We start from the raw sequence: 22,388 nt of genomic DNA, 5'->3' as shown, positions 1-22,388 counted from the left end.
TACCAACTTGGGGAGGAAAGGGTTTATTTGTCTTACATCTCCCAGGTCGCACGCAGTTCATCAGGGAGCCCAAGGTAGGAACTCAGGGCAGGAATCTGGAGGCAGGAGCTGGAGCACAGGCCATGGAGGAATGCTGCTTACAGGCTTGCTCCCTCGGCTCCTGCTCAACCTGCTTTCTTATGCAACACAGGCCCACCTGCCCAGGGGTGGCACCACCCACAGTGGGCTGGGCCCTCCCACATCACTCATCAAGAAGATGCCCCTCAGACATGGCCACAGGCCAGTCCAATAGAGGTAATTCCCCGATTGAGGCTCCCTCAACCCAGGTGTGTCAAGTTGACACTAAAGCTATCCAGCACAATGGCCATTTAACAAGTCATCTAAGTGGCATCAGGGTCTCAGGCATAAAATGTACTTTGCGTTCTACAGCCCTTTAAAAACCTGATTGATTTAAAACACTGTCTCAAAAATCCCCAAATAGGGCTAGCCCCCTGGCTGCCATCTATACTGCCACTGAATTTAGCCTACTGGTCTCAGGTCCTTCTGCTCCCCACCCCCTTAATCCCTACCAGGGCAACTATACCCCACAATGGTCTGGTTTGTTGACTCTGTGCTTGCTGCCCTACCCCTACAGTAATGGTGGTCCCTATCTCTGAACCTGAGAGATGGAGGATGAGTGGATGCTAAGGTCTTGTGAGGCAGAGAGACCTATGCACTCAGGTACTATGAGGTGAGATGAGAGATGGGGAGGCCTGGATACTCAGGGCCCAGGTGAGGCAACTTTGGTACTCAGGTCCTGTGAAGTGGTTGGTCCATCACTCAGACCCTATATTCTGACTGATGACTGACCTCCCAAATCCTCCCACATCTGAGTCCCAGCCTAATTTAGGCCCTGACACTTGGGCTTATGGTCTTATAAGGTAAAGTCATGGTCTGGACCTCCTGTCTCAGCTGTCACTTGACTGGTGATGTGATGGGTCTGGCCTTGTAAGGACTGTTTTCAGGTAGAATTTGGCCTTCCATGCTCTCAATTTGACTTTTATATTTTCTAAATGTGTTCATAGTCAAAGCACATCTTTGCGCGTGATTGTGAAAGTACGTATTAAAGGGACATTCACTGGAATGTCCATTCAAATTCCATCACTTTTTTATTCACCCAAAACACCTACCAAGTCTCATATGCCTGACTGAGGACCACATGATGGAGATAGATTCCTCCTGTTTAATTAAATGCTTCTGAGGAGATGGTGGGGAGGATGGAGAAGTGGAGCAAGGAGACACTCTGAGTGAAAGCAGGATGGGAGCGTGTGGGGTGTGTGAAGTGTCTTCTTGTGGAAAGACCTGCTTGGGAATAGAGAGCCAAATAAAGCAGAGGGGTGTTCCCTTATGCAGAAAGGGCCATGCAAAGGCCCTGAGATGGCTTCTGGAAGAGTATCAGAGCTAGGGGGAGGTGGTCGGAGTGAGAGGTCAGAGTGGACAGTGACGTGGTACATGTAGGTGTAGATTTGAGCCTGTCAAGAGGCCTGTGCTTATTTGTCTTGTTTTATTACTTTTTACAATGCACATTGTTGAATGTAATTGATAATAGAATTGTGTAATGAACCCAAGGTGGTCATTAGGAAGGCACCCTGAGCTTACAGAAAGAATTCAGAAAGCCTACAAGATAGCTTAGCAGGTAAAGGCACTTGCTCTCAAGCCTGATGACCTGAGTTCGATTCCCCAGAACCCAAATGGCAGAAGGAGAGAATACTCTCACAGGTTGTTCTCTGATCTCCACACAAATGCTGGGGCATGCACATTCCCACACACAAACACATAAAATAAATGAAGTTTTAAAAATGTAATAATTTTTTTTAAAGGATGGAGGGATTGGGGATTTAGCTCAGTGGTAAAGCCCTTGCCTGGCAAGTGCAAAGGTCCTGGGTTCAGTCATCAGTTCCAGAAAAAAAAGAATGGAATTCAGGGTCTCTCTTCCCTCAAGAGGGGGCCCGGAGGAATTGGAGCTGTAGGTTGAATCTCCCAATACTTTATTGCAAAGATTTTCAAATCTGCATCCATGTTTAAATAATGTTTCACTGGGCATGTATGTGGCTCCCTCTCCCCATATTCTACATGCTTCCTCACACATCTGGGCATGGAGAGATGATTTTATTTTAAAAGTTGGATTTTTATTTTGGTCTTTGCTTTTTACATATGGTAATGGACAGATGTTTTATTTGTGTTCACATTCTTTCTCAGTGAGAGAGAAAAACACAGAAAGAAAAATAAGAAAAGAAATAAAAAATAAAAATGGAATGTAAACTAAAAATAGGACTAAGTAGATAGTATAGTCAGTAAAGTAATTGCCTTGCAAGTATGAGATCATGAGTTCCATCCCATAACCCATGCAAAAAATTTTTTTAAAAACTGGACATAGGCCCCAAATGATAAAGTATGCCTTTAATCTCAGCATTTGGGAAGCAGAGGCAGGCACATCTCTGTGAGATCAAGGCCAGCCCAGTCTACATAGTGAGTTCCAGGCCAGATGTCTCAAAAAGCCAAAAAAGAAGATTGGGGTATGGTAGCACACACTTGTAATCCCAGCGCTGGGGAGGTCAAGACAGGTGAATTCCTGGGGCTCATTGGCTAGACATCCTTGCCTATTTAGTAAGTTCCAGGCCACCGAGAGACTCTGTCTCAAAATAAAAAGGGTGGATGACACCTGAGAAACAATGCCTGAGGTTGTCCTCTGGCTTTATACACATGCACATGCACCACCCCCGACATATACACAGAGTAAAAAATATTGAGTAAGCATAGAAGATTAAATATGTGGGCTGAAAAGATGGCTGGAAAGATGGCACCTACTGCCAAGCCTGACCACCTGAGTTCAGTCTCTGGAAACTTTATGATGGCAGGAGAGAACTGACTCCACAAAGTTGTTCTCTGACCTCCATACATGTGCTATGGCATGTGTGTGCCCCCACACATACAAATAAATAAATACAGCAATAATTTTTAAAAAGATTAAATGAGGGCCGGAGAGATGGCTCATCAGTTCAGAGCACTGGCTGTTCTTGCAGAGGATTCAGAGTCAGTTCCCAGCACCCACATGGCAGCTTACAATCACCCATAACTCCAGGTCCAGGGGGACCTGACACCCTGTACTATGGCCCTGATCACTGACCCTCATGCATTCCTGGGCTGGCTCCCTGTGACTTTCTGCCAATCCAGTTTTAGACAAAAATTATTACTGTGCTTGTTGCTTGATTTCCCTGCCTCTTGCCAAAGTGGAGTGGCTAAAGGCCTCTGTGATAAGGGGCCTGGAGGTGCTTCATGTGACAACCTATAAAATACATGGGTCATCCTGCCCATGTTTGCCTATTAAGGCTTCCAAAGTGAACAGTGGCTAATCTAGGTATGGCTTTGTTATACGCTACCTCAGGCACTAACAATGGCTATACTGTCTCCAAGATGGATATATTGACTGGGGATACAGCTCAGGGGTAGGTAGAGCGATGACTTAGCATGCACAAGGCCTTAGGTTCCACCCCCAGTATCATACACACACACACACACACACACACACACACACACACACACAATGGACATAATGAGGTCTGCCATGTCTTGCTCAGTCTGTGGGGAGTGGGCTGTTGTATCCAGAATGAGATCTTAGCGGGGAGCAGAGGGTGTCTACCCAGACCTTCCTATGAGACCAGGGTTGCTGAATCCTCTGATAACTTGGCTGGTTCTCCTAGATGTGCAAAGGACGCTTACCCCCTTTCCCCTGGCTCTGGATTCATCATATCCAGTGAGGTGTCTTTGGTCTCAGGAGTATAACCCACGAGAAAGTTATTCCTGCATTTCCTAAAGTCATGGATTAAAGCTGTAATAATACCAGGACCACCAGGATGGTCCTCATGCTGTGCTGCTATGCGCTGTCCATGGCCACATCCCTAGGTGACAGGCTGGGAGGCTGCACAGCTGGACCTTGGTGTGCTATGGCCCTGATCACTGACCCTCATGCATTCCTGGGTTGGCTACCTGAGACTTTCTGGCAATCCAGTGTTAGGTAAAAATGATTACTGTTTGTCACTTGATTTCCCTGCCTCTTGCCAAAGCAGAGTAGGCTAGAGACCTCTGCTTGTGACAAGGGCCTGGAGATGCTTCATGTGACAACCTGTCAGACACATCTGTCATCTTGTATATGTTTGCCTATTAAGGCTTCCAAAATGAATAAAATGGCTAATCTGAGTGTGGCCTTGCTATATGTTACCTTAGGCTTTGGGAGTAGGACTGTCACTGTGTCCCCCATCTTGTGGGGAGACCTGAAGAAAGGGGGTAGTGGTACAGGGATCAAATCTGTATACTGAGGCCTCAGAAACAGGCTGGTGGGTGCTCCCAGCATTTCTTTGTGGGCCATGCTGCCCTGGGTGACTGTGAGGAGGAGGCCCTGGGTGCTGGACACCATCATGAGTCAACTCAGGTGCCCTGAATGACTGGCATCTTGGCGTGATTCACGGAGCTTCATTTCATCAGTCCAAAAGAAACTTGGTGGCATAGGACTGTAATTTCAGCCCTTAGGAGACTGAGGCAGGAGAATGGTGAGTTTGAAATCAGCCTGAGCTATAGCAAGATCCTGTCTCAAAAAAACATTGAAGGAAAGAATGTACAATGTTGTCTCCTGTCCTCTCCACTCAGCTTGCCCTGGAATCCCCGCTCTTCTCTGAGGCCCCACTGACCTCCAACCTCAATTCCAAGGCACCAGACACCCCACTGTGTTTTCAGCAGAGAACATGGTGATCCTCAGCCACAGCAGAAGCTTCCAGAGCACCTCCTAGGCTGAGATCCCCAGGTGAGTCCTCAGTGCTCCTGGGCACTTCTATGACATGAGATGGCAATTAATCTTACTGGGTGCTGGTCATCCCACCTGGGTATGGCTAGGGCACCCTGGAGCTTGCTCTTTGGTGATATGGCCTGTGGTTTTGGATGCAAAGCCACAAAGTTAAGCCAAGGGGAAACCAATCAAGACCAATAGTGGACTGCCTACAGCCACTCTGTCATTATTGTTCGATATAGGCTTAACATGTTTTAATGTTCCTCTCTGATGTTTCCAACATCCTTGTCAGTTATAAGTCGTTTTCAATTGATTGAGGTTTTGTTTTGTTTTGTTTCATAATGATGGCTTATTATATAGTTCCTTTGTATATCTGGTAATTTGGAGGAGAGGGTTTTTTTTTTTTTTTTAGGCAGGGTTTCATGTAGTCTAAACTAGTTTCTAACTCCCCATATAGCCAAGGATAACCTTGAACTGCTGATCCTCTTGCTTCCATCTCCTGAGTGCTGGGATTGCAGGGGTGTATCACCATACACAGTTTATATGGTGTTGGGAATCAAACCCAGGGTTTAACCCAGTGCATGCTAGCCACTGAGCTCCAACCCCATGCCTGCCTGATAATCTTTAATGGTCGCCAGGCATTGTGGGGTTTTTTCCTCGTTGATTGCCGAATATTTCTTTAGGTATTTTAGGACTTTCTTCAGGGAGGCAATTGAGTTGTAAATAGTTTGGCATTCTTGTTAAGATTTGTTACATGGGACAGTGGGTCACTGGAGGATGAGTTATTCCCCACCACTGAAGCAAGACCCTCCCGAGTGCTGAACCCGATGCCCTGCGGACCTGTGACTTTTCAAGCTAGACAGTGGTCACAAGTGCAATCTTGCCCTGTGTGGGTGTTGGGGAATGTTCCTTTTAGTCCTCTGCAGGGTGGGGATAGCGACTTCTTTGTCTAACCTCATGTCATTTCCTCATGCATGTACTGAACAGTCCTCAGAGTGCCTCTCCCCAGATCTCTGGGTCTTTCTCTGTGAAGCTCTCTTCTCTCCAGGGTGCTGTCCTGTGAGTCTCAGTCAGTTCTCTTGCTCAATGGGACATCTTGGCTCCCCTTTCTTGCTCCCTGTCCCAGAAATAGTCCCTAGGGAGTAAGCTAGGGCGATGAGAGGTCTCACCCCATTGGTTCCCATCAAGGTTTGTGTGGCTTTGCTGTCTGCTGTACAGTGTTTTGTAAGCTATCCTTTGTGTGGCATATGGTGGTATTCAGCAAAACCCACTCTAAATGGGCAGCGTCATTTGGTTTGTTTCAGGTAAGAATTAATCTGGTTTCTGAGCTGGACATGGTGGTACACACCTGGAATCCCAGCACTTGGGAGGTACAAGCAGGAAGATCAGGAGTTCAAGGAAAGCCTTGGCTACATAGCAAATTCAGGGCCAGAACGGGCTACAACAGGCTACATGAGATCCTGTCTTAAAAACAAAACTGGGAGCTGGAGAGATGGCTCAGCAGTAAAGTACTGGTTGCTCAGCCGGCTGTGGTGGCTAATGCCTTTAATCCCAGCACTTGGGAGGCAGAGGCAGAGACAGGTGGATCTCTGTGAGTTCAAGGCCAGCCTGGTCTACATAGTGAGTTTCAGAACAGCTGGGGCTACAGTCTCAAAAAGATCAAAAAAAAAAAAAAAAAAAAAAAACCCAAAACAAAAAAAGAGCATTGATTGCTCTTACAAAGGACCTGAGTTTGGTTCCTGGTATCCATATGGTGGCTAACAACTATGGTAACTCCAGGTCCTGGGGATCAGACACCCTCTTCTGGCCTCCATGGGCATTATATGCCCAGATGTGCTTACTTACATGCAGGCAAAATACTCATATATGTAAAACAAAAATTTTAATTAATAAAAAATTGATTAGTATAGAAAAGAAGAGGGACTGAGAAGGTAGCTCAGTTGGTAAAGTGTTTGCTGCACAAGCACTCAAGCACTGAGTTTGAATCCCCAACACCCACATACAAAGCTGGCTGTGGCAACATGTACCTGTAATCCCAGTGCTGGGGAGGTAGAGATGGGAGGTTCCCTCAAGCTTGCTGGCTAGTCAGTCTAGGCAAATTAGTGAGCTTCAGGTTCAGTGAGAGACCCTGCCTAAAAAATAAAATGGTGGGCAGCTGAGGAATATACTTGATTACACTTGATGTTGACTTCTGGCACCGCCCCCACCACAAATTTTTAAAAAAATCTAGTTTGTGTCTCCCAGTCTTGACCAGAAGCATAATTCCCCTGCAGTGAGGATAAGCCAGCCTCTACTCTGCCAGATCCCTACCTCTGACCACACTCAGGCTGTGCTCGGCTCACATTCCACCCAGGGCTTTTTATTGCTGCGTCATGTCTGACTTCTGGAAACTTCCGTTTATCTCCCATTGCTATGAGAAGAATGCAGCAAAACATGTATTTTTTGTTTGGAAGTCTTAATATTTCTGCCCAGTGAAGCGGTTAAGAATGTGACACTAGCCAATGAAAAATGTCCTCTTGAAGTGACTTTGGAGTCACTTACAGAAAGGCTCACTGTAGTTTGGCCACAGGGTAGGTAAGCACTCAGGAGCCTATGTGGCTAGGAGGAGTTCTGTCCAGTGGCCTTTTGGCTCCCAGAGTCACAGAGAATGCCTCCAGGCTGACCCTGTGCAGAGCTCTGCATCAGTCTGGAGGTGGGACAGCCAGGTGTAGTAGCTCTGGGACAGTGACAGACAGCTTCCGCCTGTGCGCACAGTGTGTGTGAGTCCGATATACGCAAGGATGGGGCTAACTCTGCTCACCAGAGAAGAAGGGAAACTGGAAAGAAGCTGCTGGCCAGAAAATATCTAAGAGTGAGTGTGTGGGTCAGTGTATGCATGAGCTACTGTGTCCAGTGGAGACATTGTGTGAGTGAGCTGCTGAGTGTCTAGTGGGGCACCATGTGAGTTGTTGACTGTGTGTGGTGGGGCATATACAAAGTGTAAGTATGTCATTGGGTATATATGGTAAAGTGAGTATGTATAAATGACCTACAGTGTAACAGTGTTACTGAGTGAGTGCTTAACGTCAGTACTGTGAGTGAGTGTGGAGGATCTACCATGTGTGCTGGGAGTGTGCCTGGGAGGCAGTGTGGGCTGGGGAGGACTGTGTTGTGCCTTGCTCTCCTAAGCCTGGGCACTGCCTACGTGGTCCAGATGATTCCTGGCTGCAGGGTACTGCTCATCCATAGACACTGACTTTGGTGTCAACCTGGCCCTCTCTATAAAACTTTATTTATTTAATTTTATGTGTGTATTTTGGCTGCATATTTGTAGGTGTACCTGACATGCAAAACCTGCAAAAGTGAAAAGAGGGTGTTGGATCCCCTGGAACTAGAGTTACAGACAGGTGTCAATCACCATGTAGGTGCTGGGAACAGATCCTGGGTCCTCTACAAGAGTAGCCAGTGCTCTTAGCCCCTGAGCTATCTTTCCAGCCCCCAATCAGGGTTTCTTGGACTACACATATGACCTTTGAAGCTGAGGATGAGCCATTCTGTGTCCTACATCTACCCTGTGTGTGTTCGTGTCCTGTTCTAGGTCTGTTGTGCTAGGTGGGAGCCTGACATGCCCTTCCTTTTAGAACTGGGACCTTGGGGTGTTCCAAAAGCCTCTCTTCTGTGTTTTTCCAGTATTTTCTAAGCTCCGCTTCCAGCTGACTGGGCAAGTGATTTTCAATAGATCCCTCAGGTACCTGTCCGTCAATGCTTGACAGCCCCATAGGAGAGGGCAACAGCACTGGATAACTGGTAAGAAACCATCATTTGCAGCCCCCATGGTTCACCTGAAGCTGCATCCCTGTGTCAAGAAGACATTTCAGGGACTGTGCATCTCTCTCTGGTCCAGTCTCACCTCAGAGCTACCTGGTAAATTCCTTGAGTTCTAGGAATTGACACTTGGCTTTTTCTCCTACCAACTGTGCCAGGCTGGTGTGTGTGAGGTGGCTGTAGTGCCTGAGACACTGGCTTTATCTTTTGGGGATGTCAGGGTTTGAAAAATTCTGATGACCGAAAAGTGTGTATAAACAGAAGCCGCCACCCTCCTGCTGGCTGCTGTCACTGTTGTGTGCATGTATTTTAAATGTGTTGAACAGCCAATAAATAGCCTTACACCATAGGAGCTTCAAACTATGCCACAGGCTTGCTTTTGTATGTGTATGTGGGGTGTATATGCATATATGTATACAGATGCATTCACCTGTACGTACATATGTGGAGGTCAGAGGCCGACATCAGGTGTTTTCCTCTACCTTATTTGTTGAGACAGGGTCTCTCATTGGAGCTAGTTCTTTCAGCTAGACTGGCTGGCCAATGAGCTCCCAGGATCCGACTGTCTCTGTACTCTCCCCACCCCTACTCCACTGGGATTACAGGCACCTAGCTTTTTAGCTGGGTGCTGGGTATTTGAACTTTACCCACTGAGCCATTTCTCAGACCCTCAGATTACTTTTATGTAGGAAAAACCCCTTACTTTTAAAATAAAACATGTTCCCCTTGCCACTCCCGCAAAGACTATTTGGAAAGAATCCAACTGAAGCCAATGGGGTGTTATGGGGAAGTATTTCCAACACAGCCCCAGCCTGCCTCCCCTGACTGAGGATAACTCTGTGGGGGCTGCTTTCAGTGACTGGCTTCTTTCTCCACAACAGGAACCCCCTGGCCAATCTCCTGCAGAGCCCAGTGAGTTTCTCTATGAAGATGGAATTGGATGGGAGCTCCTCAACCCCCCAAGAAGCCATTGCTCCTCATGGGGCACCTGGTGCTGGGCCTTCTCCACTGGGGAAGCCTCAAGCACTGCCCATCGGGTCAGGTCCCCACCGAGGGGCTCCTGGCAGCCCAGCTGTAGCAGGGGACATCCCCTTAGGTGAACCAAGTGGCATGAAGATCCCCAACCGGGACAGTGGGATTGACAGCCCATCCTCCAGTGTAGCTGGTGAGAACTTCCCCTGTGAGGAGGGCAGTGAGGGCTACCCAGGACCTGCCATTCTGAGACTGCACCCTGAGGCAGCTGTGGACAGCCAGGCCCCACAAGACACCCCCCAGAAGGAGACGGACAGTGGCCTTGGCAAGGGGCCTGATTCCAAGATCACCCCTCCCAAGGCCAACGAGGATGCCAGCCTGGCTCAGGTAGGCCTTTCCTTCCTCCACTGCAAATGCAGGGTGTCTGGGGTTCCCTGGGAGGGGCTGGAGGTTGGTGGTATGTGACATCCATACCTCGTGCTCAGGAATGGTATGTACATATTTGCTCCACACATGCAGAACTCCTGTGATGGGATCTGCCAGGAAAGGCAGTCTGGGCTCCCTGACACCTTGGACATGCTCATTCATGATACTGGCATGTGGTTTCCTCCTCTTCGATTTTTCATAAAGAGTTTTCATTGATTGTTGTTAATTTTTCTTTAAATGTTTGGTAGAATTCTCCAGTAACATAATGGGTCCCGTTTTCTCTGTTGGGAATTACTGGTTGCTTGTTCGTTATCATCCATCTTCTCAGGTATTTTATTTCTTTGTTATTCAGCCTTTATAGCTAAGTGTTTCTGAGGACTTATTTTTTCTAGGTTGTGAAACCCATTGGCGTGTAATTGCTCATATATTCTCTTACAGCCTTTTTATCTTTATGTCACCAATTTCTGACTTTAAGAATTTAGCCGTCTTTCTTTTTCTCTGTTAACCTAGATAAAGCTTGTATGTTTTGTTGATCTTTCAGAAAGCCAACTTTGGCTCGGTTGGTTTTTTTCTATTGTTTTTCCATTCTCTGTGTCATTTATCTTTGTTCTCATCTTTCTTACTTCCTTCCTTCTTCAAGCCGTGCCTTGGGCTTAGCTTACTCATGTTTTTCTAGTTTCTTGACAGGTAAAGTTAGGTTGTTGCTTTAAGATTTTATTTTTTATATAGTTTCTTCTTTTTCTGGGGCTGGGGATGGAATCGAGGGCCTTGTACACACTAGACAAGTGCTTTATCAATGTAAAATGTTCTAAGAAGTTCTTCTTCTTTTGAGACAGAATCTCACTATTTGCCTTTGGCTGGCCTAGAACTCACTATGTAGACCAGGCTGGCTTTGAACTCACAGAGATCTGCCTACCCCTGCCTCCCAAGTGCTGGGACTAAAGATGTATACCATCACACCCAGCTCTTCTTTCTTTCTTTAATTGTCTTGAGTGTGTATACATGTGGTGTGCATGCCTGTGTGTATGCATGTTCACGTGTGCAGGCATACATGTGTGTATGGATGCATGTGCACATGTGTGTGTGCATGTGGAGATATTGGGTGTTGTCCTCGATCACTCTCCACTTTATTTATTGAGGCATGATCTCTCACTGAACCAGAAGCTCTCCAATGTGGCTAGTGTAGCCAGCCAGCTTGCTGGGGATCCTATGTCACTGCCTCCTGAGTGTAGTAGTAAAAGTGTATCACTTAATTTTCCTGTATCTGTGGATTTCCTTATTGTCTTCTGGTTTTATTCCATTGTGACCGGAAAAAATGTTTTGTACAATTTTACCCTTCTTGAATTTCTTAAGACTTGTTTTGTGTCTACATGTGGCCTATCCTGAAGAATGTTTGTCACATGTTGTGGTGTTCTTGTGGGTGTGTTCTGTTAGGCACCATTCTGTATAATGTTGTTCAAGGTCTCTAATTTCTTATTGATCTTTGTCTGGTTGTTCTAGCCATATAAAAAGTGGGGTATCAAAGTTTCTAGCTATTAATTTGTTACCAGCTGTTCCCCCATCCATTCTTTCACAGTTTGATTGATACATCGTTATACCTTCTTGCTGACTTTTTAATCATTATATAATACTTTTTGTAATTTTTTTTACCTAATTAAAAAAATGTTTATTTTGGCTGGGCATGATGGCACATGTCTTTACTCTTTCAACAGGAGGCAAATACAAGTAGATCTCTGTGAGTTTGAGGCCAACCTGATTTACATAGCAAGTTCCAGGTCAGCCAGGGTTACATAGTGAGACCCTATCTTAAAAAACAAAACAAAAGGAGCTGGAGCAATGACTCAGTGGTTAAGAACACTGGTTGTTCTTGCAGAAGACCTAGGTTGGAATCCCAGCACCCACATGGCAGCTAACAACTGTCCATAACTCCAGTCCCAGGGGATCTGACGGCCTCTTCTGACCTCTGCGGGCATTGCATGACACAGGTGCACTTACCTACATGCAAGCAATACATGCATACACATAAAATAAAAATAATAAATAAAGCCGGTTGTGGTGGCAGGTGGATCTCTGTGAGTTCAAGGCCAGCCTGGTCTACAAAGTGAGTTCTAGGCCGGCTGGGGCTATAGGGAGACCCTGTCTCAAAAAGACCAAAAATAAATAAATAAATAAATAAATAAATAAATAAATAAATACAACAAAAAATATTATTTATTTTACTTTGTGGGGTGGTGGGGTGGGGGCTGTGTGAGCATAGGGGTGGAGGTCTGAGGACAACATTGTGGAGTTGGTTTTCTCCTTCTACCATAGAGGTCCTAGGGTTTGAACTCAGGTTGTCAGGTTAGTGACAAGTGACTTTATCAGCTGAGCCATCTCCCTGGTTCTCATTTTTTACTTCAAAGTTTGCTTGCTACGAATATGGCTGCTCCTGCTCTTTTGGTTACCATTTGCATGGGATAGCTTCCCTCATCCTTAGCCTGTGTCTTTATATGCAAAGATGCAAAATGAGTCTCTTGTAAATAAAATATAAAAAAGGAGGCATGGCAGTACCTCCTTTTAAGTCTAAATTCATTCTCAGCTACATAGGGAGTTTGAGGACTATCCAAGCTACATGATATCCTGTCTCAAAAAAATTCAAAATAAAACAACATAAAATTAATTGGATGCTGTTTTTGTTGTTGTTTGTTTCTTGGTGCCTGGGATCAAACCCACAGTTTCATGCATGTTAGGCAAGTACTGTACCATTGAGCAACACTCCCAGGCCTGGATGGTGTGTGTGAGACAGGCTCTCACTGTGTACCTCAGCCTGGCCTGGAACTTGCTACATAGCCTGGACTGACTTACACTCTGTCTTCCTGCCTTAGTCTCCATGAGTGCTGGGATTACGGATATGTGCCACCACACCCAGCTTTAGCAGTTTTTAATTCATTCAGTCAATTTGTGTATTTTTTTTTCTGAGGAGGTTTATACATTTACATATGAAGTAATTACTGATAGGGAATGACATGTGAAAGCCACCCCTAAAATTGCTGTGTGCCCAGTCACCTTTTATTTTGCCAGGCATGATGGCCCCCACTTTTTTTTTTTGTCTTTTTGAGACAGGGTCTCCCTGTAGCCTCAGCTGACCTAGAACTATGTAGACCAGGCTGGTCTTGAACTCACAGAGATCCACCTATCTCTGCCTCCTGAGTGCTGGGATTAAAAGCATGGGCCACCATGCCCTGCTCCTGGTCACCATTTGTATCTCTCTTTTCCTCTCTTACTGATATGTAGTGACATAGTTCAATTCTCTTCTAATTTCCTTTTGTAGATAGTCTATAGATATCTTATTTGTTGTTACCATGGTAATTATTAAAACATTGGAAAGTTATAGCATTTGATTTGAAACTAGCACAAAACTCATTTTTCTACTAGTTCCTCTTTGTGCATCACTGATATTACAAATTCATCTTTATATATTATAGATGCACACAAAGTTAAAGTTTCTTTTACTATTTCTTTAATGTGTACAAGTGCATTGCCTGCATGCATATAAGTGTATCTGTGTCTTGCAAAGCCCACAGAGGTCAGAAGAGGGTGTCAGATTCCCTGGAACTGGAGTAACATATGGCTGTTAGCTGCCATGTAGGTGCTTGGAATTGAACCTGGGTCTTCTGCAAGAACAGCCTGTGCTCTTAACTACTGAACCATCTCTCCAGCCCTCAGAGTTTCTTTTATTATTTCTTGAGATGGTCCCACTATGTAGCCCAAGCTGACCTCAAACTCATAATTGTCTTAGCCCCTAAGCATTGGGATTACAGGTGTGCTATGACACCCAGTTTTTATGGTGCCAGAATTGAACCCAGGTCTTCATACATGCAAGTACTCTATTAAGTGAACTACATCCCATCCCCATCCTACCACTTCCACTTGAAGGACTCCTTTTCTCATTCTTTTTAAAAAGAGTTATTTATTTTACTCATGTGTTTATATGCATGTGTCTGTGCACATATGTGTGTGTACATGAACCTCTGCACACAGAGACCAGAAGGCATCAATGTCCTCCTCGACGACTTTCTGCATATTCCTTTGAGGCAGGGTCTCTCCCTGAACCTGGAGCTCATATTTTCTGGACTAGGCTTGAAGTCACCAAGCTCTAGTGATCCTCCTATGTTCCTCTCCCTCAGAGCTGGGGTTACAAGTGTGTGTGCGACACTCAGCTTGATGGTATCTGAATTCTAGTCTTTATGATTGCACAGCAACCCTTCTTAACTGATGACCTATCCTCTATCCCCAAGACACACTCTGTCTTCTTCTGTAAAGCAGGTCTAGTGGTAGTGAACTCCCACAGCTTTTGTTTTGTTGGGAAAGTCTTTTTAAACAAACAAACAAACAAACAAACAAACAAACAAACAAAAAAGATCTCACAATGTAGCTCTGGCTGACCTAATACTTTGTAGATCAGGCTGGCCTTAAACCCACAGCCTGCCATTTCCTCCTCAGTGCTGGGATTGAAGGCATGTGCCACCATGCCTAGCTTTGGGAAAGTCTTAATTTTTCCAGTTGCCTAATATATATCCTTAGTTAACACTGTTTTCTCTCAGGACTCTTTTTAAAAAATATTTTATTTATTATTTTTATTTTATGTGTATGGGTATATTGCCTGCATGTAGGTAAGTGTACCCCTGTATTGCAATGCCCATGGAGATCAGAAGAGACTTTCAGATCCCCTAGGACTGGAGTCACGGACAGTTGTTACCTGCTATGTGGGTGCTGGGATTTGAACCCCGGTCTTCTGCAAGAATAGTCAGTGTTCTTAACTGCTGAGCCATCTCTCCAGCCCCTCTCTCAGCACTCTTAACATATCATCCCACTCCCTCTGGACTCCAAACTTTCTAGAAACTTTTTTGACATTTTACTTATTTATGTGGGTTGGGGGAACATGCACATTTGACACACTCATGTAGAGGTCAGAGGACAACTAACTTTCTACCATGTGGGTCCTGGGGATGGAGCTCAGGTTGGCAGGGCTTGGTGTAGGCACCTTTACCCAAATTTTCCCTTGAGAAATCCTCTCGCAATCTTATGAAATCCCTTGTGTATGAGACAAACTGCTTTTCTTGTGCTGCTTTTAATGTTGTCTTTGACTTTTAGACCATTTGGTTATAGACCCCCCTCCCTGTATGTGTGTGAGTGTGTGAGTGTGTGTGTGTGTGTGTGTGTGTGTGTGTGTGTGTGTGTGTGTGTGTTTTATAGGATTTCTCCCTCTATGTAGCCCGGGCTCGCCTTAAACCTACCATCTTCTGATCTCAGCCTTATACCAGGATTATGAGCATAAGGTGCCCCCCATCGCTGGATCTTTCTTTATTAATCAGACTTCTTAAAACTTCTTGAATGTTCCTGTATGTTCATTTATTTCCTCAGATTTGGGAAGCCTTCAGTCACCATTTCTTCGGATGAATCCTCTGCCTCTCTCTGTCTCTCATCCTCTGTGACTCCCATATGTAGACCTTGGCTTTGCTGGTGGAGTTCCCTGTCTCTTAGACTCACTTTGCTTTTCCTCATTCTTTCTTGTTTTGAGTCTTGTTTCTGACTCTGACCTTAAGTGATGTCTCTTCAAGTTTGCCGGTTTTTCTGCTGTTTAAGTCTGTGGATGACCCTCTTTATGAGTTTCACAGGTTCCTCAACTCCAGGATGTCTGTTCCATTCTTATATACGATTTTGTTTTTATCTTTGTTGATGCATCATGTCTTGATTTTTGTTTTCTTGTTTGTGTCTTGTTTAAAGTCTTTACGGATATTTATGGCAAATATGTGAGCTTTTTTCTCAAGCAACTCACAGATCTGTGTTTCTTTATGTGTTCATGTATGTGTTCATATCTATGTGGATGCACATACTTATGTGTGAACTTGTGTGTGGAGGACAGAGGATGACCCCAAGTGTTGTTCTTTACGCACCATCCACTTTGGTTTTTTGAGGCAGTGTCTTTCCTTGGGACCTGGGACTCACCGATTACTCTAGGCAGGCTGACCAGTGAACCCCAAGAATCTACCTGTCTCTACCTCCCCAGTGCTGGAATTACAAGTGCATGCCACCATGCCTGGCTTTTTATCTGGGTGCTGGGGATCAAACTCAGGTTCTCATATATGTATGGCAGGCATTTTACTGACTGGGCCATTTCTCCAGCCCCAGATCTGTGTTTCTTTAGGGCCAGTTTTGGGGGTTTGGTTTGTTTCTCTGAGTGGGCCACATTATCCTGCTTCTTTGTTTATATATGTATGTATGTATGTATGTATGTATGTGTGTATATGTGTATATTATACATATTGACTGGAATTGGAACATTTGAAGAAATCACCTCTCCTAATTGTGTGCTGGCTTTGTATAGGGAAAGACAATCAGCACAGCTGGAGGCCACAGAGCCTCTCAAACCCCCTTTGACCCCTAGATCCTTGGCATCTGCCCAAGTAACTGGAACTCTAAAGGGCTGCTAGCCTTTATTTTAGTGGTGTTCGTTCACACTCTGCTTCTGGACTCATCTGCATTCTACTCAGGCAAAACAGAATCCACAGTCCCAACTACCTTGGGCAGTCCTCAGAGGAGCAAGAGCTAAGCGTACCTAGTTAAGTCCTCTGTTTCCATCCTGTGGGAGGAGCCCTGGTGTGGGAGGAGCCCTGGTGTGGGAGGAGCCCTGGTGTGGGAAGTTGTCTCTCATGCTGCATAGGGAGAGGAACATTGAAAGGCATTGCTGTATTGAATGTGCACCACAAAATCCATCTGCCAAAATCTCATCACCAATGTGATGATACACCTCCTTTAGGAGGTGATTAAGTATTGAGGATGGAACTCTCAAGGATGAAATCAAGGGCCCCATAGAAGGTTGGGAGGAGAGTCTGGGGATGTAGCCCATCCGCAGAGTTCTTGCCTTAGTGTGTGTCAAGCTCAGGGTTCAGTCACCAGAATTGCACAATAAAAAAAGAGAGGAAAGGAGTTTGTGGGTTCCTTCTGCCACTTGAGGATGCAACATTCGTCCCTCTTCATTTTCTACCCCTTCCATCTTTGAGTGCAAGCACAGGAGTCACCATTTTGAAACAGAGACTTGTGATTTCACCAGACACCAAACCTGCTAGTGCTTTGATCTTGGACTCCCAGCCTCCTTAACTGTGAAGTAAATTTCAGTTGTTTATAAACCTTCGTTCACAGGCATTTCCTTATCTACCAAACAAGTGGACAAAGACAGGCACATTTAGTACCATCAATTTTGCTACACCTTCCCAAGGGCTCCCTTCTTAACTTTATACATGTAGGTGCTGTAACTTCTCAGCTGGCATCTCCAGTTCACATAAGTTTTCTGGCCCATGTATTGTTCTGTGTTTCTGTGGAGGAAGAGGAAGAAGGGCCAACAGCTTCCTAGCCCACTATCTTGTTGATATCACTGAAGTAGGTGTGTGTGTGTGTGTGTGTGTGTGTGTGTGTGTGTGTGTTTTGTTGGCAGTGAAACCCCAGGCTTTGTGCGTAGTAGGCAGATGTTCCTCCACTGAGCCACACCCCAACCCTGTAGTGGATTCCGATGTGGATGCTATGACTGATCTGTAGTTAAAGCTCCAGGAAGGTAGAGTCTCATCTGTAGCCTCTGGGAGATTGGCAGAAAGTGACGTACTTTTCTAGAATCCTCCATGGAAATAGCATCTAAGAGAACCTAGTACTACACCCTGGACCCAGCAGCCTCCTTCTGTCCCCCTGTCCCCTGGGCAATCTGGTGCACCACGGGTAGGTTTCTTCAGGTGCGCACCCCCCAGGTAAACTGTTTCCCTTCTCACTGCAGTGCTCCGACTCACAGAAGCTGTTCCACATTGCCCAGGAGCTCTTGAGCACAGAGGAGGCGTATGTGAAGCGGCTGCACCTGCTGGACCAGGTAGGCCACAGGGCTGGGAACTCACTTCTGTCCACACCCAGGATTCAGTGGGCAGTTTCAGAAGCAAACTATGCATCCCTTCACATTGGCTGGGCATTATGCTTCCAGTAGGAATGACATATACTAAAATTCAGATAAAGTGAAATCTGGATTGAACACTTTCTTTTCTTCCTCAGTGCTTGTGGTTCTGGGGCAGAACTTTTATCTGTTCACCTTTGGGGACATTTCTTCATGGCATGAATGGCTGCTGGGACCTGAGGAGATGACTCAGTTGGTAAACTGCTTGCTTTACATGCAAGAGGTTTGATTCCCAGAACCCATACAAAAATGCCAGGCATGGCCAGGTGTGGTGGTGCACACCTTTAATCCTAGCACTCGGGAGGCAGAGGCAAGCGAATCTCTGTGAATTTGAGGCCAGCCTGGTCTACATGGTAAGTTCCAGGCCAGTTAGGGCTACAGGGAGACCCTGTCTCAAGCCCCACCCCCCAAAAAACCCAAGGGACTGGAGAGATGGCTCAGCAGTTAAGAGCACTGGCTATTCTTGCAGAAGACCTGGGCTCAAATCCCAGCACTCACATGGCAGCTAATAACTGCCTGTAACACCAGTTCCAGGGGATCTGATGCCTCTTCTGGCCTCCAAGGGCATTGCACAATGTGGGTGCACTTATACACGTGCAGGCAATACGTTCATACATAAAATAAATAAACAAAAAAAGAAAAATAAAAACCAAAGAACAAAAATCAAACGAAACAAAACACAAATTCCAGCAGCCATGTAAAAAGCACACACATGTAACCAGAGCACTATGGGAGACAAAGACAGGAGGATTATTGGCTTGCTTGCTGCCAGCCAGATTCAGTGAGAGACCCTGCCTCAAGGGAATATGGTGGAGAGTGTGGAGCAGGAAATCAATGTCTTCTGCTAGCTTCTGTATGTGCACACACATGTGCATGCACCACACACATTCACACTCACACACTATAAAACAAAGTAGAATAAATATTTAAAAATTAAGGAAACCCAAGCATTCACTCCTCTGGCAGATGTCCATGGTAGCCCACGCTCAGTGGCCATTGTGGACTTCTCTGTGCCCAGGTTTTCTGCACCAGGCTGACAGAAGCAGGGATCCCTCCAGAAGTCACCACTGGCATCTTCTCTAACATCTCCTCCATCTACCGATTCCATGGGCAGTTCCTGCTGCCTGAGCTACAGACACGGATCACCAAGGAGTGGTGAGTGTGGTCCATGGCCACCCATAGGGCCCCTAAACTTGGAGTTCATCTGCCTAGATTCCTAGCAGGTACTGGGGTGGGAGCTGTCTTATGATGACTGGGACACCTCCTTTTCCTGCGAGGTCCTGGGTCCAAATCCCAGCTCCGCCTCTTCCTGGCTGGTGATCCTGACTGGTCACTTCCTGTCTCTAAGCTTTTGCATCTGAATGAGATTTGACATCTGGAAAAAAGAACAGTGAGCACTGTCGATGGTTTTATTTTCCCTCCTAGTTTGTTTCCTTTACTTTAAAAAAGGACATTTCTCCCCAGCAGTGAGACCTGCTCCTCCACATTCTTCTACCTAGTTTTAAATTTTATTTTTTTTCATTTTGTTTTGTTTTATGTGTATGAATGTTTTGCCTGAATGGATGTAAGTGTACCACGTGTGCATGCAGTGCCTGCTGAGGCCAGAAGACGGTGTTGGATCCCCTGGAACTGAAGTTATGGATGATTGTGAGCCACTATGTGGGTGTTGGGAATTGAACCTGTGTCCTCTGCAAGAGCAGCCAGTGCTCTTAACTGCTAAGCCATCTCTCCAGCACCTTTCTGCCTGTTGTTAGTAGAAGCTGCATGCCACAATTAATGCAATGACACAGTCAAGGGCCCAGATTGCCAGTTCTCACCATGTGTCCCTACATTCCAGGAAGCTTGAAGTTTGCTCACTATCCTTTGCAAGCCTGGCATCTCCTTCCTGTTACCTGAGTTTGGCTTGGGCAGGGGCTTTGTGTCTTGTCAGCTTTGTCTTGGTATGTGGCTGGGCCACTTTGTGAATCTTCAGGACAGGGTCCATCTGTAGAGCAGGTATCACTGTATCCCTAAGGCTGTCAGGGCTGGGTGTGGCCTGATGACAAAGTCCATGTCTGACAGCACAGGCTCTCTCCTTCTATTCCCTCGAGACCCTACCATAAGTGTGCGCAGGACCTCCTCAGTCCTTTAATAACAATGCACTGGGCCCAGCTGCTTGCCTGACATCCCCAGTTGTTCAACTTACAAATCACACCTGTGTGCACAGTTTCGTAGCAGTACCCCAGTGGTAACTTTATGCCTGTGTCTTTTTTCTTTGATTTTGATAATTTACTGCAAACAAATCTCCAACATAGAGTTCCAAAATCAAAGATTATTGTGTGACTCTTCCTGTGGAGACGTAAACAAATGTCTGCCCACTCCTGATAAATACTGATAACAACAACAACAACAAAAATTTCAGGGACTGGAGAGATGGCTCAGTGGTTAAGAGCACTGACTGCTCTTGCAGAGGATCAGGGTTTGATTCCCAGAACCCACATAGTAGCTAACAACCATCCATAACTCCAGTTCCAGGGGATCTGATGCCTTCTGAGCTCTGTAGGCATTGCACGACACAAATGTACTTACATACATGCAGGCAATACACTCATACACATAAAATTTAAAAAAATAATAAAAGGATTCCATCAAAGCCTCGCTTAGTTGAACCAGTGAGTGTACTGGGGTTACTTACAGGAGCATGGGTGACTTAAGGCAGCTCTAGCAGAGGAGGACTAGTGAAAGCTGCATCCCTAGAGCTCCATGCATAGCCTGAATGCGCTTAGCTGACTGAAAAGTCTTCTCTCCCCAGCAACTGTTATTGCTTATTCACCCTTAGGGAGGGACCTTGTGAACATTGTAAGTTTCAGGAACTTCTGCAGTTCTGTTCACTTCCTGAGTCTTGTAAATTCTGTGCACTTCCCAAGTCTTAATAAGCAAAGTCCTCTTCTCCCTTTAACTTTGGCAGTACTGTATAGATCATCTTTTTTTTTTTTTTTTTTTGTCTTTTTGAGACAGGGTCTCCCTGTAGCCCCAGCTGGCTGGAACTTGCTTTGTAGACCAGGCTGGCCTTGAACTCACAGAGATCCGCCTACCTCTGCCTCCTGAGTGCTGGGATTTAAAGGCTTATGCCACCACACCTGGTTATAGATCCATCATTTTTTAACAAAAGATTTATTTACTTACTCTGTGTGCCTGCATGAGTTTATGTACATAAAATGCATGCAGGTACCCACAGAGGTGAGAAGGCATTGGATCCCATAGAACTGAAGTAATAGGCAGTTTACCCTGATGTGAGTCCTGGGAACCAAACCACAGTCCTCTGCAAGAGCAGTAAGCTCTCTTAACCATTGAGCCATTCTCCAGCCCAGACCCATCATTTCCAATCTGTTCATTTTGAATGGCACTGCACTGATCTTTGATAACTGAAGCCTATCACTCAAGGGGCAGCACCACTACTAAGACCTCCATCTCCTGCGTTTAGACTCTGGTCCTCAATCCGTACTGTTGACAAGTTTATAGATACTCTCTCTTTTGGTTGCCAGTAACACTATTTCTAATCCCCAAGACATAGGGGATGAAATAGGCTCAGAGAGGGGATTAGTGTGCTCGCCATCACACAGTACTAGGAGCCAGCCCCGTCTCACCCAGGCTGTGTCTCTGAGGACCTTACTCCTCTACTCAGGGACACAAACCCTCGACTGGGAGACATCCTGCAGAAGCTTGCTCCATTCCTCAAGATGTACGGCGAGTATGTCAAGAACTTCGACAGGGCTGTTGGGCTGGTGAGCACGTGGACCCAGCGCTCTCTGCAGTTTAAGGAGGTCATCCACAGCATCCAGGTAGGTGGCTGCAGGAGTGTAACATACGAATTTTTTTTTTTCGCTTCAAAAGATTTGTGGTTGTTATTTATTTATTATTTATTTATTTATTTATTTATTTATTTAGAGGGAGAGAGAGACAGAGACAGAGACAGAGAGAGAGAGAGAGTTTCATGTAGCCCAGGATGAGCTAGAACTCCTGATCCAAGTTCTGGGATTACAGGCATGCACCACCTCACCCAGCTTACAAATATTATCTTTAATCATCAAAACAACACAAGATTGATATTTGGTGCCAGTTTAACAGAAAAGTAACTGCAGGTAATTGGTAGAGCCAGAACTTGAACCCAATTCTGTCTGTTTCCAAAGTCTTAACTATCACAGCTAGAATTTCTTTCATCACGTATATAACACAACCAGTTGGCAGATTTCAGAGATGAAACCCAGAATGGGCATTTTTTAAACAGCCACATTAATGTAAGGGAAGCATTCAACTTCCCTACTTTACAGTGAGTTCTTTAGTGTTTCACAGGCTTAAAGGAAAATTAGATTTGCAGGACCGGAAAAAAAAAAAAAAAAAAAACTTTGAAAAGGA

General features: G+C 45.5%; 1 protein-coding gene across 6 annotated transcripts in view; it reads left to right on the top strand.

Annotated features, from left to right (window-relative positions):
* The window catches only part of Fgd3 (FYVE, RhoGEF and PH domain containing 3), a 67,780-nt gene that overhangs the window by 12,229 nt on the left and 33,163 nt on the right, over nucleotides 1–22,388 (top strand). For 2 of the 6 annotated variants that reach the window (XM_008852841.2, XM_008852849.1), the window contains exons 2-6: nucleotides 4,684–4,837; nucleotides 9,505–9,982; nucleotides 17,826–17,915; nucleotides 19,012–19,148; nucleotides 21,658–21,814. In XM_008852841.2, coding sequence (XP_008851063.1) covers nucleotides 9,548–9,982; nucleotides 17,826–17,915; nucleotides 19,012–19,148; nucleotides 21,658–21,814 — 819 coding nt within the window. In that variant the 5' untranslated portion in view covers nucleotides 4,684–4,837; nucleotides 9,505–9,547. The other 4 variants (XM_029556017.1, XM_029556020.1, XM_029556027.1 and 1 more) reach the window with 4 other exon arrangements.

The sequence above is a fragment of the Nannospalax galili genome, unplaced genomic scaffold (genome assembly GCF_000622305.1).
Source record: "Nannospalax galili isolate Female #2095 unplaced genomic scaffold, S.galili_v1.0 scaffold1532, whole genome shotgun sequence".
NCBI classification, from domain to species: Eukaryota; Metazoa; Chordata; class Mammalia; order Rodentia; family Spalacidae; genus Nannospalax; species Nannospalax galili.
This window is presented reverse-complemented; position numbering and strand designations above follow the sequence as displayed.